At 47.9% G+C, this 22,877-nt stretch overlaps 1 protein-coding gene across 2 annotated transcripts; it reads left to right on the forward strand.

Annotated features, from left to right (window-relative positions):
- The first annotated feature begins 32 nt into the window (after positions 1-32).
- On the forward strand, positions 33-20,940 carry La (La autoantigen-like). Of its 2 annotated transcripts, none has more exons than XM_077688361.1 (14): positions 33-172; positions 283-373; positions 3,607-3,676; positions 4,105-4,145; positions 4,216-4,281; positions 6,158-6,259; positions 7,117-7,227; positions 7,566-7,666; positions 10,828-10,875; positions 10,933-10,999; positions 13,493-13,624; positions 13,741-13,855; positions 15,962-16,087; positions 20,617-20,940. In XM_077688361.1, exons 2-14 carry the CDS (start codon positions 299-301, stop codon positions 20,781-20,783), a joined length of 1,221 nt encoding a protein of 406 aa, XP_077544487.1. In that variant the 5' UTR covers positions 33-172; positions 283-298; the 3' UTR covers positions 20,784-20,940. The 2 variants fall into 2 exon arrangements, with proteins under 2 accessions (XP_077544487.1, XP_077544488.1); XM_077688362.1 differs by having other exon boundaries at positions 13,496-13,624.
- The last annotated feature ends 1,937 nt before the right edge of the window (positions 20,941-22,877 follow it).

Here is a 22,877-nt window from a genome sequence, read left to right on the forward strand (position 1 = left end):
TTTTTACTGCTTACATGCCGTAATTTACACGCGAAAACATTACTGGCATGTTTGAGCGTATTGTGAGTTTTTTGCTTCCCGCTTCGCATTTTCATCGACACATGATTCATTTCCCGGCCCGTTGTTAGCAACGAAAGTCGCCGCTGGCACGTGTTCGTTCCTACTGTTAGTGGTATGGGTTTTTTTTTTTCCTTTTCTGCACCCTTAGTGCATTCATTATCATATTTTTATCGCTGTGCTGTGTTTGAATGATTGCAGTAGAGTGCTTTTTTTCTATTTTAGATACTGCCATCCAGCAATGACGAACAACGGCGTTGAAAACGTGTCCTCCGACCTGTCGGCGCTGGAAGGCAAAATAATAAAGCAAGTGGAGGTAAGCGAAAACCAACCGGGTGAAGTGCAAGTAGTGGTTCTCCAAAAAATGTGTTTGTCGGCTTGGCCTGGAGCGGCCGAATGCCGCATGTTGGGGAAACTTTTGTTTATCTGTGCCTCGTGCTTTGTCGTGGTGCCAAATGTCTTGCACACGTGTTGGAGACTCATTTCAACCTACTGGGCTGTCGCATGCGGTGGCAGTGTTTGGTTCTTGTGAGGGCTTCGTGCTACCAGTGGTCCCGTGGGGCTTTTCGGTTTGCAGTCTTCAGCTCGCCACGGGTAGTCGAAGAATTCCCTGCGCCGTAGGGATGAATGGGAAAAACGAATGCCAGACTGCTTCTCAGGGAGTCCACGGCGAGTCCGGAAGTAAATCCAAGAGCCCCAGTATCAAATCAGCGAGACAAATTATTCGGGCATGGTGGCGGTTGCAACTTGACAACACAATATCATAGCCTCGGAAGAAAGCAGCGTAACAGACGGGGCCTCACGAGCGGAAGACACTTGCGCTTTGTTTCAGATCGCGTGCAAGTTAGAGGTATACCGCAAGTATTTTTTGTAGCAGCTTAGTGTGGTTGTGCTCGAGACACGAGTACTGGCATGAGGCAGAGGCAACGGCCAACTAAAAGTTCTTTCTGCGGAGTCGTGTCAGCGCCGCCATTTTTTGCAGCCGCGCCAAAAAACTTGAGCGCGATTCTGCGTTTAGTTTGCCGGAGTGCATTCGTACAGTCATGGACAATACGAACCGCGGAACGCACGGCCGAAGATACCGGTGCTGTCACCTGGCAGCAGCCCTGGAAAATATAGATGTGCGCAGTTGAGATGTTGGGAGCGAGGATGCGTGTCCCACTGCGATGTTTCCCTATCCTCGCTCGCATGGCCAACTTGTCGCCATGCTGCAAGAGCGCTGTAAGCACTGCTAGTACTATAGAGTTTTAGTTTGGAGTTTTTACGCTCTGCTTCGCTCCGGCTAGCCCCGCTAAGCTGCAGCGGAATGGCGAGCAATGTTGTCGTTTTAGTTACCAGTAGTGCACAGCGGGCCGGGCCTTTTGGACTAGCAGCGCCGTCTGGCCAAGTTTGGCGTAATGAAACAGAACCGAAAACCATTTCGCCACTTAAACAAAGTAAAACCAGTACATATAGCTTATTTGTTTATTAAGTACCGACACGTGCAATCCTATTGCGTTACTCGTCAATTACTATGAATGCAAAATAAATTTTTGGCTTGACAGTTCCAGATCCATTCGAATCCTTTCCTATGGCAATGCTCGGACGCGGCATTCTGTCTAGTTCTCCTTGTTTACATTTTTCGCTATGCAAGTCGATGTAGAAGTGCTTTAGCGGTTTGCGCGTCAAACAAGAGCCTGAAGCTATGGCTATCATTGCAGGCATGGTGTCTGTGGAGGCAGCCATTGTAGAATAAGCAAAGCGGACGCTTGGCGCGAGAGGGCACCCGCATCGCCCCGCCGCGCTAGCAGAGAGGGCCGCAACTGTCCGCTCAGGCTGCGCTTTAGCAGACCGTGTTTCCCACTCCGCTAGCCCGCTTACGGCTAAGAGGAGAGCGCATGCACATTCGCACTCCTGCTCTGCTGAGCGGACGGTAAAAACGCTACTACACCGCTGCTGCTGATGGGGTTGGTCGTACTCGTAGCTGCCCATCACGTGCGTGATGGGCAGCTTTTCCACACAAGTTTAGAACTCAAGGTGGCGGCCGTACTTGCAACTGCTCTTCTAGGGGAGGGAGGTGCAAGGGCAAAGACCCTATATTATTGTGGTCTTTTGGGAAAATCTTTAGGTTGCTTAGCGAAAATTCTGCACATAAAAAACTGACGCGAACACATTGAGCAATTTCAAGGTCCTTTCACCATTTCCATAATGCTGGGGAAGAGCTTTTGCACGTTTTCCAGCTCAATACAGTCATGCTTATGCATTGGGACTGTCGTGTATGGGTCAGCGACAAAAACTTAAAAATGATGGCCCAGGGCTGCAGTTTGGTTTTAACCTTCTGTCTGGTGCTTTTTGGACAAGTCCTATCACAAGCTTATTTCTTTAGTGTCATCAGTAGAGCATAGAACATCGGGGCAGGTATTTAGCTTTATTGTATGCTCTGAAAATGACATCAATGGCTGATAACCTATATAAAAAATGCATAATAAAGCTACATTAGGTAAATAATCTGCAGACTGAGAATAGACCACATGTGTGCTGCACCACATGTATGCTTGGATAAATTGGTCGCAGTTAGCATAGAACCGGAATAATTGGAGATCTATCGGAGAGGCCTTGGCCCTGCAGTGGGTGTAGGCAGGCTGATGATGATGATGAACCACCAAGATGTGACAAGTTTGAAGGGATGTTTGCTTCCACACTTTTGTTGAGTGTAGTGCCTTGAACCATGCAAGACGCAGATTTTCCCCAAACAGACACTGATGTTTTCAACGAAAGGCCCTTCAGCCTACTTCGACCTAATAGGATTTCTGCTACTCATCCCGTATTGCATGTCACCTCGGACACCCTGAGAAATTAGGGTGGTACTGAGGGGTCCTGAATGCTCCGGATGCCTCACTGCCGTTGCGAAAGCAAGTGGCATGTTCTTCAGGTTCCTGGCGCATTTTGCGGAATACCATTGCCATGCTGTCTTCATGTATCGTGTAGTGGTATTTTGCACTCTTACAGTAATTTGTTTGAACTTTGCGTCCACATGACGATTTTAGTAATCTAACACAGACCCTAAATAAAATTTTTGTTGTTGTTTTGGTGCTCTTGGGCCTTTCGTGTCTTTGCACCAATAAATTGCAGCTTCTAAGCCCGTTCAGCTTTCTCTTTTCTCATGCTGCTGTTACTGTGTGAAGCCCTAAAGCAAGTTTTTTGTTGTGTGGTGTCCTTCTGTAGTAGTAGTAGTGCAGACTTTATTTGTCCAAAACTACAGGCCGAGCATGTTGTTGTTGCCCTTCATAGCTAAGCCAGTTGGTTCAGGTGGTGATGGAGAGGGATATGAGCCGCATAGCTGAGCCACCGGGCAGTAAAATAGGCCATGAGGTAAACCAGAATAGGCAGTGGGGGCAGGACTATTGTTTGGCGCGTCCGTCCTTTCTAACAATTCTTTCTCAAGCGGCTGCTTTCCTGTCCTGCATTCCTCCCCATCGTGCACTGCCACTGTGAGCCTCATCTGCCTGCCAAGCTGCTGATGCCCAAGAGCTCAGTATTCACCGATGCTCTTGTTTTCCTGTGTTTCAGTACTATTTTGGCGACTACAACCTGCCACGGGACAAGTTCCTCCAGTCCAAGATCAAGGAGGATGAGGGCTGTATCCACCTGGTTGCATGTTCAGAAGGTTCCGCATCGCCGAGCATTGGGCCTTCCCCAATTGAGCATTGGGGCAGAGCATGTTTGCCTTCCACTCTTCTGACTGTACGGTGTGCTGGGCAGATGTGGCAGCATGGGAGCAGGAAAAAAGTGCGGTTTTCATAGTACGGACACAAAGGCAGCATGTGGAATGGGCCTCAGGGGGAGGTTACTACAGCGAGCACTGTCAGACCTGTCTTGAGCGCCGTTTTTGCGTCACTTCCCTAATACGGCTTTTTTTCACCACGTTCCCTGAAGCCACTACTGAGGGAAGGTTGCAAGGTTTCGTGGCATCTAGCTTCTTACATCTTACGCTGACATGTAAGGCGACAACAAATTGGGGACTTCCTTCGTTGCGGGTCAAGCGTTTCCTTAATTATGATTTATTAGGGGTGCCTATAGAAACCCTGCTGACTTTCAACCGGCTTAAGGTAAGTTGAGCTCTTTAAGTTTGAACAGGCTAGCAAAAAGATGGGACTGATTTGTTCCCTTCGCCTTTAGTCTCTCTCAACAGAAGAGAACGTTGTCGTGGAGGCACTCAGGAGGTCAACTAGTCAGCTGCTGGAGGTAAGTGTTGGTACTGTGGTTCGCCATTTTGATCTCGTGTCTTTGAAAAGGGCCACAAGTTCTAACCTGCAAGGGACACTGAAGTGAGTTCTTTAGAATATCAATTGTGGCTCCATAATACAACTGTTTAGCGTAGAGAAAATTCCGTGCGCTCTTCATGGCCGCTGCACCAACTATTGCAATGATGCCACACTGGTCTGTTTTTGTGTTGTCTCAGCCATAAAAATTTTGACCTTCAGGCATTTCATGCTTAACGTGGACGCTTTGTTTTTGACACTCGGGGTGGACATGTTGGCAGTCCACTAGGTTTACCCTTCCGATTTGCCAGCGTGTTGTCTTAGCTGGCTTTGACAAATTGGCGTGTAATATATCATGTTTTTGTGCATTGTATGTGGTATTTCAGGTAGTTTTGTTTCTTTTAAGTCAACTTGCAGTTTTTGTATGTTTTAGTGGTTGTCTTCCTTTGACCCGCTGCGGTGGCTCAGTGGCTAAGGCGTTGCGCTGCTGAGCAATATGCTATAACTAATTACATTGAACGGCCTGAAAATCGGCCGTTGCAATTTCTCGCGCTTTCAACCCGGCAAAAAAAGGGGGGGTGCAAGGGGCAGGAGGGGGGGGGGGAAGCGATGTGAGTTTAAAACGGAGGAGGGGGGGGCAGGGGGGCTAACCCATTGGGTTAGTGCAGTGGTTCTCAGCCATGGATGTGTCGGGGACCCCTTGCAGGGGGGGGGGGGGGGGGGGGTACGTAGGTAAATTAACACAACCGGAGCGTGAAACAGGTGCCTTTTATTGCTACCAAAAACATCAAACAAACGTGCCACATCACTTCATTTTGGACAGTTCATCAATACGTGGCACAGTCGCGCTTAAACAGAGTTGCATATCTGCAGCCACATTCAACCTGTTTCGGTATTTGCTTTTCAAGTATGCAAGTCTGGAAAAGAAAAAAAAAAAGCGGGTGAGGGTTTTGCGGATCCTAGAAATGGCTTCGCGGACCCCCTAGGGTCGGCGGACCCCCATTTGAGAACCACTGGGTTAGTGAATGGTAGGGCAAATAAATAGAATAACACAGGCAAGTCGGTTGGGGTCAACCGACGTCCCTATACAAAGGGAGGGCCTCTGATAATCGGTATGCTTCTAGCCACCCAAACTAGGGAGCCTACATGCGCCGTGCCTAGCTCCCTAGGTATGGGAGCTCCCTAGGTTGATACCTGTACATCAAACCTGCCGCGGTGGCTCAGTGGCTAAGGCGCTGCGCTGCTGAGCACGAGGTCGCGGGTTCGATTCTCGGCCGCGGTGGCCGCTTTTCTGATGGAGGCGAAAAGCAAAAATGCCCGTGTGTACGAGATTTCGGCGCACGATAAAGATCCCCAGGTGGTCAAAATTAATCCGGAGCCCTCCACTACGGCGCGCCTCATCGCCTGCGTTGCGTCGGCGCGTTAAACCCTACGATCAATCAATCAAATCAATCCTTTTAAACAAAACATTTTAGGGGTTGTTTTGCGCGCGGTGGGTTTTTTAAACTCTGGGATGGTTTTGTGGGCTATATGTCGGTTTCTGGTGTGGCTAGGCCCCCGTGGCTAGCTCGCAGGAAGGCTTGCTGTATTAGCTATGGTTTGCACGTGCGTAGCTGGCTAGGTGCAAGGGTGAACAAAAGAACTGCTGTGTGCTCTGCATGGCACTGGTTTGCTCTGAACTGGACGGACTTGGAGGCATAGAGTGAACATCTCCCTTTCTGCAGTTGTGCAAAATTTTTCCCCTCTTGTTTTGATGCTTGCCACTGTGGTGCTAGTCATTTCTGGCAGCGACAAGCTGCAGAGGTGAGCAAAATCTCTGCTGGCACTTGAGAAGCGTCGGCGCCCAACTCAATGCCCAGGTGAGCGCCGATGGCAAGAAGATTCGCCGGAGCCCCGCAAAGCCGGCCCCCGAGGGCAACAAGGAGCGGCAGCAGAAGCTGGACGAGCTCACTGTCTACGCTGTGAGTAGCGTCGCGCTTTTTGCCGCTGGGCCTCCGTCAAAGGTGTCTGCATCAGGCCCCATTACAAGTGTAGGCACAAAGGGTCAGGTTTACTTGCAAATTGAACGGCTGAGCTATTTGAAATTAAGTCCATCTGCTTGGAAAAATGCGTGACAATTAAACACTGCTCCCCGCCACGAAAACGTGTTTTTTGTAATTTTTCGTGGTCAGTGTCAGTTTTTAATTATTGTCATGCTGAGCTTTTCCATTTGTAATCTGGCTAAAGTGGCTTGTTACAAGGAGAACTTTGATTCATTAGTTTGTGCGAGGTGATTGTGAAGTAAGCTGTCGGGTCCATCTTCATGACCACGAGTGGGTTTTGTGTCATTGACGCAATTGGTTTTATTCTTTCTTTTGCCTTACACCCCGCCCTGTGGCTTGGTTGCATTGCTACATCATTGTTGCAATCAGTGTTTGCGATGAAAAAATCAAGTCAAACTTGTTTGAAGGGCTTGTTTTTCCAGTGGGAAAGAAAAAAAAAATCTCTTTTCTGTTATTTACTCTGCTTACTTCACATCAAGCCCAGCTTCGGTCATTTTAGAAGGCATCCAGCACGTAGCTACACTGCAGCGAGTTTCGAGTTACTTAACTAGGTCATATTCGCAGTGTTTCCAGTTAATATACGTGCATTGTTTTTCTTTTTGGGAGAAGGGCGCTCTTCACTTGCACTATTCCTTCTCCCTGGTGTGCTGACGTTGGCTGTCACAACAGATTTTCATCTCTAGCACACTCAACATGCATGTACATGCTTTGTAAGCCAGTGTGGAGATGTCATTGAGCCAGTGGCGGTCCTGTAGTGTCCTCATTTGCCTTTGCAGAAAGGCTTTCCAGCCACCGCCACCATGGATGAGCTCTTGGAATTTTTCGGCCAGTTTGGAGTCTGCATCAACGTCTTCATGAGGCGTCTTCCCCACTCCCGAAAATTCAAGGTGCGTGCGGGTGTGACCTCTGAGGCTTCTCATGTCCCTGTCTGTGGGCTTCCCTCCCCGGGGAATGGAAACCGCCCCTGCAGTAAAAGCCCGTTTGCAGGAATGCGTGTCTGTTGATCCAAAGTCCATGGGTGTCACGAGTGCAGGTAGCCTGTGCCACTTTCAGCTACCACTGCCATTCTCTTTCTACTCTGTGCCATTGGTCTGAAGACCGGCGTCTGTTCATGTTCACGCTGTCATCGTGCGCAAAGGTGTACCGTGTCGGTGCAAAACCTTCTCGTACGGGGAACTCTGTGCTGGCAAGGGGTGTGCAGTGCTGAGTGCCATGGTCTGTGCAGGGGTCTGTGTTCGCTACTTTTGCCACAAAGGAAGAAGCGGCAGCATTTCTCGCCAAAGAAGGGGTCAAGTTCAATGAGCTGGAGCTGACACGGTGCATGAAGTAAGTTGGCTTACCAGTACAATGAAAAAAATGTGCTTGAAATATGCGTGATTGCTCATGTGGTGGAATTCGGTGGGGGATGGCCATTGTTAGCACATTAGCGAGCAGGAAAATACAAATGTGAGCTCTCTGTGTTTTCCCATTATTGGTGCTCGTGAGAACGAGCACGTGTTACATTATGTTGCTTATTATGCAGTGTTTAATTCAGTATTCAAAGGCAGCTTTTTTTATTGTATTTTATTTTTTGAGAATATGTGCTACCCCTAATATGTTCCTGGGAAGGTACCCAACTAATAGCAGACGAACTGCCATTCGTGCGAGTGGGCTGGTGTGGATGGGAATCATCTTTATGCTAGAAGGGGTCTTAATCTCTGTCCCTTTCACACCTTACTCCTACAGTACCATTTTGGAGTGTTCAGCCAGTCTTTTCACTAGGGCTGGGTGTTGGTAAAAAAAAGAAATTGGATTAATCGGCAGTCTGAATGGTTAATTTATTGATTAATCTGGTGCGTTGGTTAAGCCATAAATGGATGAAAAAAGTTGAAAATTTTCACGTTGGACAGGTGTTTTTACTGTCGTGGCCGACATGGTAAAGCTAGAGTAATTTCAGGCATTCATGGCGAGTTCGCGGTGCTCCGCTGGCACAGAAGTTTAACATTTTCAGCCATCAGTAGCCTTTTAGTCCTGTTCACAGACATTCCAGATGGGGTGAGCTGATCATCATCATGGCAGTGATGATGCCAGGATGCTTATCACCATATTTGTTGTCATTCACACAGGGGTGAGACAGGTGCGCATATTGCGCAGTTTTGATACCAATGTGTTTTCCTGCGCCAGGCTGCTCCAAAAGCTTAAATTTCGCAAAAATTGCGCCAAACTGCTCCAAAACAGCCTGAGAGCCAAGAATTTTAACGCTCCCGTCAGTTTGAGGGGGGGAAAATGCTTACTGACGGCATAATTTTTTAGCACCCTCAGGGTGATGTTGTTTGTAAAGGTTTAGTTGATTGATCATTCAATAAAAACCCGCATGAAATTGTCCCCGAGATAGTTTTCTTGAACGTCACAATGTCGGGTTGCACATGTTATATTCCGCACACGTTATATTCTGTGAGTTTTTAAGTTTTTTTCCATCGAAAACCATTGCAAAGTTCTGTAGAAAAAATACCTATGTGTACTGAGGCAACAAACTACTTGTGCACGTTATGAAAAAACTCTCCGGAAACATGGCCGCTGGGCAAAGCAGTTGCTCATGGTTCAGGCAGAGTGCTCTTCGCCGATTTCTACCGTTGTTTTGGTTATGGGGGTGGCTGGGTTTGATTAGTCGTTTGATCTGTTGCGGGAAGTTCATGAAAAACAGCGTGGGGCCCGCTAATTTGCCGTGTTTCGGCCTTGAGTATGAGGAGTGGTGCGCGCTTGAAGTGAAATTTCGGACTCATTATGGTGTCATAAAACGCTGAGTTATTGCTGCCTTTGACAGCGAGCTTGCGAGCGGCGGGAATGGGAAGGTCGACACTGCAGAAGTGGCGGCGCAGGCTACATCGCCGCAAAATGTTCAAGCAGTGTCCGATAACGGGACGGGCTCTTATTGCACGCTAGTATTAAAGGTTCATCTATCTGAAGTGAAATTTAATGCCAAAGGGGAGGTGGCTAAACATACCAACATTACTCAAATTACGATCGTTGTGAACGTGCACCTTGGGAATTGAAATGGGGGGGTGCTGGTGGGGTGCGACGGCTGTCACCTTGCTGTGCGCAACTTTTGCTGTGGCTCTACACTTGTGCGTAAAGCCCAGTCTGGGAATGCACAAATAATAATTTAGGCATTCACATGATAGTAAAAATGCCTTACAATTGTTCAGTTTTTCAATTCGATATTCTCAACGGCGCTCCATGCTATCCATGCATAGAGCCTAAGAATTTAAAAATGGTTTGTAAAGGTGTAGTGCAGTTCGTACCTTTTGATACTCTGGTAGAAAAACTATCGAAAGGCTGTTTGTGTTATGTACGTTCAAAACCAATTAAAAAGTGCACTCCCCCCTCTGGAGTTGCCAAAAATTTGATTTTTTAGACTCCTAAGGTGACATAATAAATGTTCTTCTGCTCCAAATTAGAGATTTCGCTGCTCCAAAAATTGCTCCCAAATCTGGTTGAACTGTCTCACCCCTGTTCACACAATTTCTGCAATCAAAAACAGGCACTCATTGAGGTCCTCTCTTAACTGGAGGGCGTGCTGATAAACCGTAGTTTAGCTCTCGTAAGTAATCTATCCCATTCGCCAATTTTGTGTGCCTTGTGGGGTCCGTGTATTGGTATTACAATGGCCATTTTCCTGTCTGTCTTGGCTATCAGCTTCGCTCATCTCTGAGCATGCTTGCATTGTTTCCGGTTGGGACATAAGGCCGGTTGTGCAGTCACAAGTAGAATCCTTGTCATGCGTGCGCAGAATTTAAACGTGACGCTCTTGGTTCATGTTGCTCGCATGAGCTCAACCGATTAACGGGTTAAAAGAATAATCGTGACTAAAGCATTGAGTAATTGGAAGGTCAGTCGATCGATTGCCCACCCCTAGTTTCCGTTAATCCCCAGCTTTGCTCATAGCTTTGAAACATAACCATCAAGGAGGAATTTCCCTCTTTGAAGCAAGGCTTTGAGGCTTTTCGGTGTGACATTAATGTAATGGCACGACACGACCGTGCAGGCCAGCGCGTTGTTGGAGCCAGGCATACAGCATTTTCAGTGCAACCACATGGTGATGCGGTGCAGTTCTGATAGGCAGACAAAACAATTTTTCGTATTTTATAGCATAATAGCAACTAGGGTCACTTAGTGTAGCTTATATGGAGCATGTGGTCAGGTTGGGGTCTTTCAAGTGTGTGCATCCTAATAAGACGTATTAAAGCTGCATTTCTTACCTTGTGGGCAAATTGAATTAAACTTGCTTTTATCAATTTTTCGTGTTTATTTTAAATACACAATTATTCAGATAATTGGTAATTAGACTCTTCGATTATCAATGGCGGACTCCTCGAGAAGCCATCTGGCGTTTGTTTTTCACTGTGGCATGGGGAACCCTGGGTCTAATGTTGGACGAAAGTTCCAGACCGTAAATAAAAGAGCCCCATTGCGCGCACTGTTGATCACGGGGTTCCTTTTCCCCTTAGGACGGACTATGTGGCCAGGAAGAAGGAAGAGCGGGAGGCAAGGCAAGAGTGAGTGGGTGCAGCTGCAGGGAGTGTTGTGCAGGGCCTCATGCAGGACTTTTCCAGGGAGAAGGCCAAGAAGAAGGCCGCCAGCAACCAGGAGGCCGCTGCAGTTGAAGAAGCGGAAGCAGAGGTACTTCTCTTTCTCTCTCGGATCCGGGGGCTGCCAGTCCGCCTTCCTGGTCAAGTTCGTGGCCATTTTCCTGGTGCACGCACAATTGAATGCGCCTATCTCTTCTGCATGTGGACTGGAATGTCCTGTGCATGATGTGGGCTCTTTACCAGGGAAGCTCCAGTGATGAGAGACTCTGAATGCACTGTGCAGTGCAGGGTTGTACGTGTAAATTGGGGCAAAGCAGAATAATGTAGTGTGGGCAGCCACTTATTGATTCTTATTTGGGACACTCAAGTGCTTGCTTCTAAACAGTTCGTCAGGGTTCGCAGAGGTCCTTGAAAACCCTTGAATTTAGAAGTGTCATTTTCAAGGCCTTGAAAGTCCTGGAATTTTTTAGCGGACCTTGAAAATCCGTTTTTCACGATGATAATCAGTGGCTCTGTCTCTTTACGAGTATTTAAAGTGTTTGTCATGGATTTTAAGTTTTGACCAATCTATAAAACATTCTAAGCATCAAGTTTCAGTGTATTGGACAAAATTACAATAAATTTAGTGGATTTTCGTTAGTGGAAGGCATCATTGGAATTCAGTAAAGCTTGATGTCGGGCTAATTGGTGTAACATGCTTTTGGAGGCAAGTTGCGCTTGCTGTGAACACAGAGAAGGGCACGGGAAAAACATAGACTTTCACGAGCGCCGTCTCCTCGTGAAAGTCTGCGTTTTTTTCCCGTGCCCGTCTCTGTGTTCACAGCAAGCGCAACTTACCTTCAAAAGCAGCATTGGAAGCAGGAAATTTTAATCCAATCCTTGTGGTGATACAATCCCATTGAATCCGGCTTCCGTTCTCCATCTTGCATCTTCAATCACAGCCTGTGGATGTGGACATAGTTGAAGTTCGTCATGTCTGGAGAGTGCACCTCAGTGGTCGTGGCTGTGCAAAAAGCCGTACAAAAACGGTTTCGCCAGACCCAATGAACGCTAATCGTGTGAAATGCAAGCCATCCCGGGGCCGAATTCTCTAAAACGACGGGGTAGCGCCATGCAAATGCATGTGTTCTGCGGTTGTGGCCGTCGCTTTGAGGAAGCCGTGCCCACAGTGTGAGCCGCAGAAAAGCACTGTGCGCAAGGGCGCGAAGCGACGCCCACTGCCCCCCATCGTTTCACTTGTCGCTTCGCACCCTTGCCACAGTGCTTTTCTGCGGCTCACACTGTGCACACAGCTTCCTCAAAGCGACGGCCACAACCCCAGAACACATGCATTTGCATGGCGCTACCCTGTCGTTTCAAAGCGACGCCCATTTTTTAGAGAATTCGGCCCCTGGAATACGTTTGACATTTTGTCAGCGGGAGAGTCGGTGCTCAAAAGCCATGACAACATGAAGACTGGAAATAGTAGCTCCTTAAAAGCACCTGGTGCTGTGATTGAGTGCCTGATCTATCCATGCCGTCCCAGCACAGTCATTGTGTGCAAGGCTCATGAATTGGTGACAGACCTTGTGGATGTTAAAGCTGGTAACATCTCACCAAAGTTTGTAACTCCACACAAATTATCGACCTCTTCAGTGGAATGTTCCCAGGTAGCAAAGTGACAAAGGCCTACTGTTGTGAAGAGTAGCAGTGCACTTATGTGGCAGGCCGTGGTCTTTGTCCATTTTTTTCTTTCATTTCTTTCAATGTAATGGAAGATACAGAAATTGGACTTTTATGTCGTCCTGTTTGATGAGTCGGCAAATATTACCTACATCGAGGCAAATTGATATTCCAAACTGTGAAATCTTAGAAAAAGAGAGCTTGCAGGAGTAAGGGAGCTGAAAAGACGCATTGTCGAGGAGAGGATTGACATCATGAGAAAAACAAAGGCAAAGGTTGCAGCAACAATCGTTGATTTAATATTCTCAGCTGATACCTTTGCTGACAGGGCAGGAGATGCAGGCAACATTACGTACATTTTGTTGAAGTCCAGCAGCCTGAGAAAAGCAAGAAAAAAAAAATCCCGAGCCATCTCCCTAACGTGAAACCTGGGGAGGGGCGAAGTATTCAGTGTATAAGTGTATTCTTGGCGCCTTGGCATTTTTGCCAGTGAAGATGAAACTTTTGGGGGGTAGAAGTATACAACTTTGCTGTAAAAGTCTAGTGTCTTTGAAGCGCTAAACGTTTTAGCGCGAGGTGTAAACGAGTGTCCCGCCGTTTTTGTGCCGTGACTACATGAAACGACGATTACATTTCATGTAGTCACAGTACTAAAACGACGAAGACAAAATATTACATGAGGTCCTTGAAAATGGATTTTCTGGTCCTTAAAAGTCCACAACCCTTGAATTATTTTCGCAGCCTGTACGAACCCTGGTTTGTGTAGCCTAACACGTTACTAGCAGTAGCTGTGCTTACAGATGCATCTGAATTAAATATATTGAGCATAGCATGTATGCTGTGCGATGCCATCAATGGAGAAGTACCCAGCCCATGTGCAGTTTGGGATCTGACATGTTGGGGGGGGGTGGTGCCTCGTCAGCAGGAGATGGTGCTGGGCTGCCTGCTGTGCCTGACGGGACTCGGAGAGAAGACCAGCTGGGAGAGCCTGAAGCAGGCCCTGGCCCCATTTGCAGAGATCGCCTTCGTGGACTACTCGCGGGGGAGCCCCCAGGTGAGCCGGTCCCTGAGACACGGGCCAAATGTGCCGCTTGGCCACTTGAAGGCATTGTTCTTTCTGCCTGCCTGTCTGTTTCTCGTGCAGCAGCAAACCAAGCTCTCTCTTTCTAGGGCGTTGTGCGCTTTGTAGAAGAGGGCGCTGCCCAGGCTGTCCTGGCCAAGCTCGAGGCCCAAGGGGAGAAGCTGAAGATCGACGACAATGAAGTGGCTGCAGTTGTGATAGAAGGTGAGCTGCGTCTACCCCGTAAGGACATAGGGACTTACTGCTTGCCAGTTCGTCTGCAAAGAGTTGCAGTCTCTCTGCATCTCGGGTTCAGCCTCTTGTCCCTGTCAGCCTGTGTGGCATCACCTTCTGAGAGTTTGCCCTGTGATTTTTCACTCCTCCAGTAATCCACCAGTGCATTGCACACACTGGGCCACGGAGCAAGAAAAACCAAGGCGGACTGCAAAGCTTCGTCACCGCGACGATTAAGGAGAGGGTAGCAGCCGCACTTCTTTCCGTGGCTGTGCAGTGCGATGCCGCTAGCCTAACATATGGCGAGCGCTTGTGACATTACCTGGCCGCGCTAGGAAGCCTAGTTTCCCCTCCTACATTGTTCTTGCTCTGTGCACTGGGCTAAACTTCCAGTGTTGCAAACTCATTCTCACATTGTGCGGAAAGAGCTTCTGTCAGAAGAATGCTTATTCCATTGTTTCCTGCCAAAAAGCTATGGCGCTCTTGCAAGTTTTCTTCTCACAGGTCAAATGCCTCTTTCGTTTGAAGGAATAAGTGATACCATAATGGTGAAATATTTTAAATTCTCGTGAAGTTGTAGCCACCCCTTAGTAGCCGTTGCTCAAAAGCTTGAAGCAGTGAGCACCTGCAAGCAGGTGAATAAAGACCAACAGTAGTCTCTTTGCTTTTAAATCTACATTCAGAATTACAATGGGTCACTGAAACTTGCCTTTGCAGCAGGTGGCATTAGTTCCATCGCAATCATTGTTGCAGTCGCATTGTGGCAGCCCCAGGTCCAAGAACTGTGCAGGCTAGCCTCTGCAGTTTGTACCATCACTGCCATCTCACTGGGTTGGCCTTTTATCGCCAAAGCATGTCTGTCGCTGGCAACATCAAAATGAAAAACGACGCAACAGCAAGCGATTGCCATGCTGCTGGAGAGCAGCTTCGATTTTCAGTGTGTGGAGTTTTGTATACACTCTAGAGCTTCTAATAAAAAATATAAAATACTAGGTTTACCCAAAACCACATCTATTACAGCCTGCAAATTTTATTTACCATCTGCAGTCTGTTACACTGACACTCTTTTCTGCTTGTTGCGCGTGCCAAAGCTGTCGTGCTTGTCCATAAACGTTCATTTTTGGATAGCTGCTATATGCAATCCCACCCACAAAAATAAAAAAAAAAAAACTTGTCAGGAAGTATTTGCAGGTATGTCCAATTCAGCCCCATTTATTTGACGCTGCTGTGAGATGCATTTCAGCATCGCTGCCAACTGAAGTTGAATCATTTTAGTTTGTGCAGTGGTTGAACTCGTGAAGCGCCAATTGCTTCAAGCTGCGCCAAGAGGGGGATCCTGCTCTGTGTTGCTCCATGTCTGCTCCAAAACAGTCGCAGGGTTTCTCCCGGGAACGAAAACAAAATCGAATGTAACACTGCCATTTTCCATTAGGTTATACAGCTTCTGCTGTTTCCACTACTGTTCACCGATTCGCAGAGTGCCAAGAACTTAGTGAGGCAGAAAGTTTCTTACGTAGTGTCTGAAGGATTGGGCCCTTAGCAGGAGTTTAATACACCTGGAGTCTTTTTCACAACCTAAATTGACAAGGCACCAATTCGGGAACAGCTTCATGTGCTCGTGAGATATATCAGCATAAACATGAGATAAACATCAACATCTAGCAGTTGATGTTTAGTTGCTCCGGGGTGCTCCAAAACTGGCATTTAGGTGCTCCAAATTGCTCCAAAATTAATAATTTGCTGAAACAAAGATTGCCCCCAAGTCACCGTTATCAGTGGCACCACTGAGATGCTAGTTGCAGAACTGTGGTTGGATGGTTGCAAATCATGTTAGTTGAGCCGGACACCAAGTTTGACATTTGTCTGAAACTTTAAAGCAAATACTTAGTGTGGTCGACCAGTAATTTGAAACTCCCGGCAAATGCCAAGGGTACCTGCAAAATCTTGTTGACTCACATTGACATAAGGCTGCATCGTGATATCAATTTTAGTCTTCTGCGTCAGCGTGTCAAGGATAAAAGTGGAGCAAGCTGTGGTGTTTTATTGGGGGGGGAGGAGTTGGAGCAGCAGTTAAATGGGATGCCTTCTGGTTTGCAGGAGACGAGGAGACGGAGTACTGGAAGAAGATGGCAGCTGCCAGACGGGACAGGAAAACTCGCAACAAGGGCGGTCCGCGAGGAGGAGGCAGGGCTGGCCGGGGCAGAGGGCGAGGGCGGCAAAGCAGTGAGTATGGGCTCGGTGAGCTGGCCCTCCAAAGTGACTTTGCTTGTGCTCCACATTGAGTGGAATGTTTGTGCTACCAGTCACTCGATTTTTCTGAGCGTTGCAGACAGAGGTGCAAAGGTGGCAGTGAAGCTCTTCGGCCCGCTGCTTGCACCTTAGTGTAATTTATATTAATGGGGCCATGAAGGCAAAATGCACGTGTGGTTCATTCAAAGATTGCCTCCTTAGGATAACACTGACACCACCTTTAACACAAACGTTACTCAGATAATTTATTTTGCTACATTGAAATTCAGTTAAAATAAGTGTTAACTGCGTGAAGTGGTTCCTGCAAGCAAAAATGTGGCGTGCATACACGGCTGGCGCACTGTTTCTGTTTGTCGGAGCTTACTCGTCTACGCAAGCCTGAGCGTGAACCGCATGGAGCTTTTATTTCTGCACGCAAAAATGCGCCTCAGGCGAGCTACAGGCGCGCTGATGCAGCTGCGGGTGGTAGAGCACTGCACAGGCCACAATTTCTAGGCCTGGCCCACGGTGTAAGATATATTATTAGGTGAGGACACAGCTTACAAAACGAACGTGTGCTCTTCGTTTTAATAAAGTCGCCTAACTGGCGCCGCTGAGACCGTTGATTGCAGCGCCCTCCAGCGGCAGAGAAAAGAAGCTGCCCGAGCGCCGCCCCCTCGGTAGTGTTTGGATCCCTTCGGCTCCTTGTCGGGCCTTCTCGGCAACTTCCGTAGCCGGTCGTCTGCTCGATATCTGCTAGCCGCAGCTTGGCTGGTTTCGCCGGCCGGGAGTGCAGACGATAATTTGAAGAAAGTCGTGCGAAAGCCTTTGCGCTCGCCCCAGTGTTTCAACGTGTTCCAAGCATGTGTTTTGAGTTTGTGACAATCAAAAGAAGGTATAAAACACTAAACCGAAGGGAATGTGTGCCGCGGTAGCCATTGAGCGCTCACATAAATGAGATTTTGTGCTGCGCTTTTTATGCTTGCGCAAAGAAAAAATGGGCTGCAAATGTTTTATGGAGTACGTACTGCAACGAAGGAAAGAAAACGTGACCGTAATTAACGTTACCTGCGATCCTAAACGAATGAATGCGTTCTCTGCCGCCATCCCCAGCAGAAAATGATGCTACTTGCGGTCAGCATTTTTCTGAGAGTGCAGTTGCGCGAAAGGGTTCTTTTTGGTGCTTTGAGGGGATGTACTACTGAATGTCGAAGGGGTGCGCGCTTGCAAACGACCCAGTGCCGTCGACTTTACCGTTGGCTACATCCCCCCAAGCTACTCCGTACAAGCAGCGGCAAAAGAAAGCGTCCGCTGCCGGAACAACGCCGCGACATACGGGGAAAGTAGGCAGTTTGCGAAATGGATTAAACTGGCGGCGAGTACGCTGATGTTTCTTCGTCGTAAATGGCGTTGCACAACTGGGGTAAGTCTATGCACGAAGCAGCGGAGACGAATCGATGTTGTCAAACTCACTGCCGGTGTCCAATGTTCTGAGGAGCTGCGCGCGCGTCTTAATGAACTTAGGACGCCCGAAATCTCGCAGCTGTTTAAACAATGCAATAAATTACGCGTTAAGATCGCGTTGTGTGAGCTCACACGGTGAGCAGGCACGCATGCCCGCTGGTGCCTGCGAACCACCTGGCTTCGGACAGTCGTTCAAGTCACTTGAAGCCTTGGTCGCTTTGAAGCTTAGTTAAGAGTTCTGCCACCAGGTGTCCTTTCAATCAAAGGTCCACTCGCGGCGCCATGGCACCACCAACTCTATTTGACAGATTTTTGGCCTGCTGTGTCCACACCTAAAAGTATATCTTACACCGTGGCCTGGCCCGACAGAGACGCGGCCTGGGCCTGACAAATTTTTCAAATGCGAGCCCGGCCAGAGCCCGAAAAAATTTCAAAATCTGAGCCCAAGCCTGGCCCAAACCCAGCATAATTCAATAAAAAAGCCAGAGCCCACCAGACGGTTCTTAAATATCATCCCTAGTCCGACAGGCTATAAACATGAACTCGGAGAAGTTTGTTGTTCACCTAGAAAGTGTAAGCACAAAGCGAATATGTGTACTTTGGATTTTAATTTCCTCTAACCTCGGACCGCACTTTGTACAACTTAAATATCCTGATACAGGAGCTGTATGTTTGGCCGGATGGAATTTTCGAAATCTAGGCACACGAGATTGCCTTAAATGATTCCGAGCAACTGTATAATTTTTTTATTATTGCAATCCTTCAACAGATATTGCAACTTTCATAGTTTCATTGCTTACTGAAATTTGAGCAGACGATGTGTCCGGTCTCACCACCTAATTTTTGTCTTTCCCTCTAGTTATGTTGGCAACATCATTTTATCTGCTCTTCGTTTCTTTCTTGCCTTTAAAGGGACACTGAAGTGATATGTAAACATTGCGGGATTACTAGCGCAAATTGTAGTCCGGAGTCCCCAGGCCATGTTTCGACCACTCTAGGCGCGTTTACGCGATTTTATTTAGTAGAAAAACTAATTCGAAAACGCTGTCCTCCTCTCTTTACGCTCGCCCATTTTCTGTGGCGTTTTCGTGTGACGTCAGGAGGGGATGAGCTGGCAATTGGCTGCGCCACGGCTGCGCTACTGCACGGCTCCCCGGCCGACAGAGTCAGTCGGCCCAGCGTTTCGTCCGCCGGCCGCCGGCGGGTCGTCGCAATCAAGGAGGTTAAAAAAAAATTGCTTGGTCGCAATTCGTTCGCTTAGTTGAAACGAAGCCAGGACACGTTTGTGAATGGAAGAATGTTCCTTTCTTTACTTGGTTTGTTTGTACACTCTATCTAGCTCCAAGTCAAGGTCACTTCACACAAGCGCTGCACATGCGACGCTTCGCTGACTGGTACGCCAGTAGGAAAATATAAGGCCTCTTGAAGGCGGGAGAAGAGTCAGCGAAGTCAATATAGGTACTAAGCAAATAAAATCAACTGATATTTTTACCGTACAGCGTAAAACTAGGGCGCGGGAGGCACTTTTTTTGCGCTGCGCGAACAAGCACAGCGGTCAGCAGCACGACTACGCATCTGCGAACGCTTTTCCGTCTACGAAATGCAATTGCTAGACGTGAGCTACTGTGGAAACTCGGGCGACGCTTACTGCACGATCGCAGTACAACAAATAGTCACCTAAGCGGCTTGAAATGCCAAAACTAAATAAAAGTGTAAACCGGTTGTACAATATATACCCTATATTAGCAGCGCTTTCGCGTCCCGCTCCGTGGCCTAGCAGTCTGGGGCGCTGGGAATTCACTCCAAATGTTTTGCGAGTCACGAGTTCGAATCCCCGCGGGTACGTGCTTTTTTTTTTTGTAAGTTAACTTTTTTGTTTTCCGCCGATGTTTTCTATATTGAGTTCACCTTTTTTGGGGCCGCAACGTTCATGGCTACACGAACTAGTTCCCAAAACGCGCGCAGGCTGGCACTGGCGCGCTAGCGAGTTCTCGTTGGCGTGCTGTTGCCATAAGCACCGACTGCTTCCAGGCAGTGGGCACAGGCCAGAATCAACAGACCCTTGGCCTGGTGCGAGCACGCTTTTTACGATACAGGCATGAGTGCGGCAAGCTCCAAATATGGGGGAAAAGCGCATGGCATTTGAGCATCTGCGGGGACGCGGAGGGCGTTCATGCACTGCGTAGGCCTCGGGTAGTGAATGCTACGATTCCAAGCCGTCCTGGGAGGCTTATCTTATGCATTTTACAGCCGACAGCATGGCAGAAGCGCGGTACGATGATTACTGAGATATTGAGAATGCCCATCCAACAAAGCCATTGGTTATGTTTTACAGAACCGAAACCGAAACTTGTGTGATTGCTAACCTTGGGCATCGTCCAATCACGGCGCCCCTCCTCTCAACGTCACAGCCTTAGTTGGTGCGGCCGCCGCAAACCGCGCATGGTAGTTTTTCTTCTTTCGCGCTTTGTAAAATAATTACCGATTTGTCAACCGGATAAACGATGAAAAGTGTGCTAATTTGAGCCAGTCTACGCAGTGCAAGCAAAAACGGGAGCTTGACAAATTCACTTCAGTGTCCCTTTAATCATAATTTTAAAAAATATGCTGCCAGAAAAAATCATGGGCTCTACTTCGAAAATTGGCCTTTCCACCTCTGCACACAGCGCGAAGTCCAGGTCACGTTTGTTCTGTTTGTTGAAAAACAAAGGGAAAAGACAGTCGTGGTGTAATCTGTGGCTGGAGTGCCCTCGTTTTCTAGCCCACTATGTTGCTGGGGCCCTGTCGTTTTTTTATTATAATTTATTGATGTGAGGCTTTCTAAGTGCAAATGTCTTTTTAACCTATCTTTTTAAGTGCCGTAATGACTGCATACTTTTTTTTTTTTTTTCCCTCCTCCCCCACTTAACCTGAAAATATCAAGAAATGATTTTGTTTACAACTTATAATTTGCGGTATAGAATTGCTGGGCTTCAGACCCTGCCCGGGCGGGCTCGAAAAAAGCTGAGCAGGCCGGAGAAGGCCATGGGTAGGCGCTAACTGCGGTGCGGTCTGTGCAGGCAGGCAAGGTGGTGACCGGAAGCAGGAGGAAGGCAAGGAGCGCAAACGCGCGGCCAGTGGCGACGCAGCTGCTGCTGAAGGGGCTGAAGTGGCAGCCGATGGAGCTGCAGCTGGTGGTGCAAAACGACCCAAGGTTGAGGACGGCAGCGGCGATGCCACTGAGTAGCACGGCCAGATCATTTGTTTTCATCGATTTTTATGTACAATACATTTCATTATCACATGTGTTGTCTCGCAGCCGCATTTAAGAAATGCCTGCAAACATCTCCGTGTGTAATTTTGGGTTGCATTAAATGTTGTGCAACATGCACTTGCATCAACCACTTCATGCCCCTTACTACTGTTGGTTGAAAAGGCAGCAATTATTGTGCCTGTGCTTTTTCTCTCGCACGTCAAATCAATGTGTATGCTTTGATCTCACCAGTTTGGAGCAAGCCCGCATTCAGAGACCTAACTTACACTTTTATTTTCCTGCATGTTTTGGCGCCTTAAGGAGCCATGAAGAGAAAACACAAGTTCGGTTCATTCAAAATATAGCCTCGTTAGGATCATACTGACGCCACTTTTAACGTAAACTTCGCTCAAATAAGCTACATAATTAGGAAAAAAGGGAATGGCCATGCGACCCACCAGCTCATTTCCCACAACAGAACCTATGATGTCATTCGAGCCAGCTCTGCGATTGGCGGAGGCCGGCACAAGCAGACACAAATTAGGTAGAGCTTACAAACTAGCCGAACGAGCGATTTGCGCTTAAATTTAGGGCACATTCTTTACAAAGCAATAAGAATGATGGGACAAACAGTGGAAGTTACGAAAGCACATGTAAACATAGAAGTACTGATGCGTACTGCTGTTCGTACTGCGCACAGCATGCTTGGTTTAGCTGCACAGCCCTACGGGGCTTAGGGTTGTCTCAGACAACACTGGCCGATTGACGCAAGCAACGGTGTCTTACGTGACCACATTTGTCGAGCGAGCACTGTTTCAAGGAACGAATATTTTCTCCCAGAACAAAAACAAGCCAGGTTTAAATACAGGCGAAAACAAACCAAACGCTTGCCACGGTATGGTGGCGCCATCTAGGTTCGGGTAACGTAAAGAAACGCGGGAACAAACCAACACCGCTGTACAGGGTGGAGACAACCTTTGAACGGTCCCGTGCCGCCGCAATTGGGCCAACGTGCTCAACACGTTGTTCTTTTCGTTTCCCACGAGACCTAGCAACGCGAAACAGAAAATATGATTCAAACTTCTTAAGTAAACTGCGCTGCGGCGATAATTTTAGCGCGGTTTTGACACAATGACTTGCTTCAGTGGCGAGCGAGCGACCCAAAATGGCAGCGCCAGCGTATACGTGTCTCTACCCTGTATGGCGGTTGCGTGAATGAAGGTAGTCTAGGCTGCAGAGCGGTCGGTTCCTGTGACGTCAATGCAGACCCCGAAAACAAACGATTTAGCGGGAAAATCAAAATTTTTACCTAAATTGTTTAATTTCTCAGTGAATAAAGCATCGTTTGTATCCGGACAAGCGCTGGGGGCACTATAAAACACGAAATCTTTCGAATAAAACCAACTTGCATTTTCTCTTCATGGCTCCTTTAAAGGCCAACTGCGCTCAAATTTCACCTCGACCAAATTTATTTTTCATGTGTAGTAAGTACCACCAAATCGACTGGGACGCGAGTGGTAGCCCTGTGAAATGCCTCGTTAATCAGTCGGAAGCGTTGACAAACCTCCACCGCAGACCACGCTGCACTTGCCGACAGATCGCGTAAACAGCCATGGCGTGCCTGTGACGTTCCGGCCGATGGGGGATTCTTCCGCTGGCCAGCTACACAGCTGGAGAACCGGTTGAACTCTGCTGCAAACGCTTCACCCATTTGCTGCCCCGTGTGCGCACAGGATTGCTCCAGAGCTGCTGACCGTCTGGCCGCTCGCTGGACGGCTGCAACGTCGCTTCAATGGCTGCGCTCTTCTCGATTTCGGTTTCAAAATCGCCGCTTTTTGCTCACTGCTTGTGGCGTCCACACATGTATTTCAGCTGTTGTATTTTGAATCATGCTTTCTTTTTCAACAGTCTTAATGGAAATAGTGTTTCAAGAGGTCGAAATTTTGAGTGCAGTTGGCCTTTAAAGCTGGAAGCCAAAATTAGGTTACGGCTGGCTTAACGGCAGCAGCAAATTACCTTGATAATATATTACGTTTAGAAGGCCCTTGCACTCCAAAGCAGGCCAGGCAATTACCAGCTTGAACAGAA

The sequence above is a fragment of the Haemaphysalis longicornis genome, unplaced genomic scaffold, assembly GCF_048455015.1.
Source record: "Haemaphysalis longicornis isolate Haplotype H1 unplaced genomic scaffold, Haemaphysalis longicornis Haplotype H1 scaffold_1, whole genome shotgun sequence".
Taxonomy (NCBI): Eukaryota; Metazoa; Arthropoda; class Arachnida; order Ixodida; family Ixodidae; genus Haemaphysalis; species Haemaphysalis longicornis.

Excerpts from the sequence above, each read along its gene's own strand:
- La (XM_077688361.1), top strand. The coding sequence starts at position 299 with ATGACGAACAACGGCGTTGAAAACGTGTCCTCCGACCTGTCGGCGCTG. Across the intron at positions 374-3,606 it reads AAATAATAAAGCAAGTGGAG|TACTATTTTGGCGACTACAA; the intron begins GTAAGCGAAAAC and ends CCTGTGTTTCAG. Across the intron at positions 13,625-13,740 it reads ACTCGCGGGGGAGCCCCCAG|GGCGTTGTGCGCTTTGTAGA; the intron begins GTGAGCCGGTCC and ends CTCTCTTTCTAG.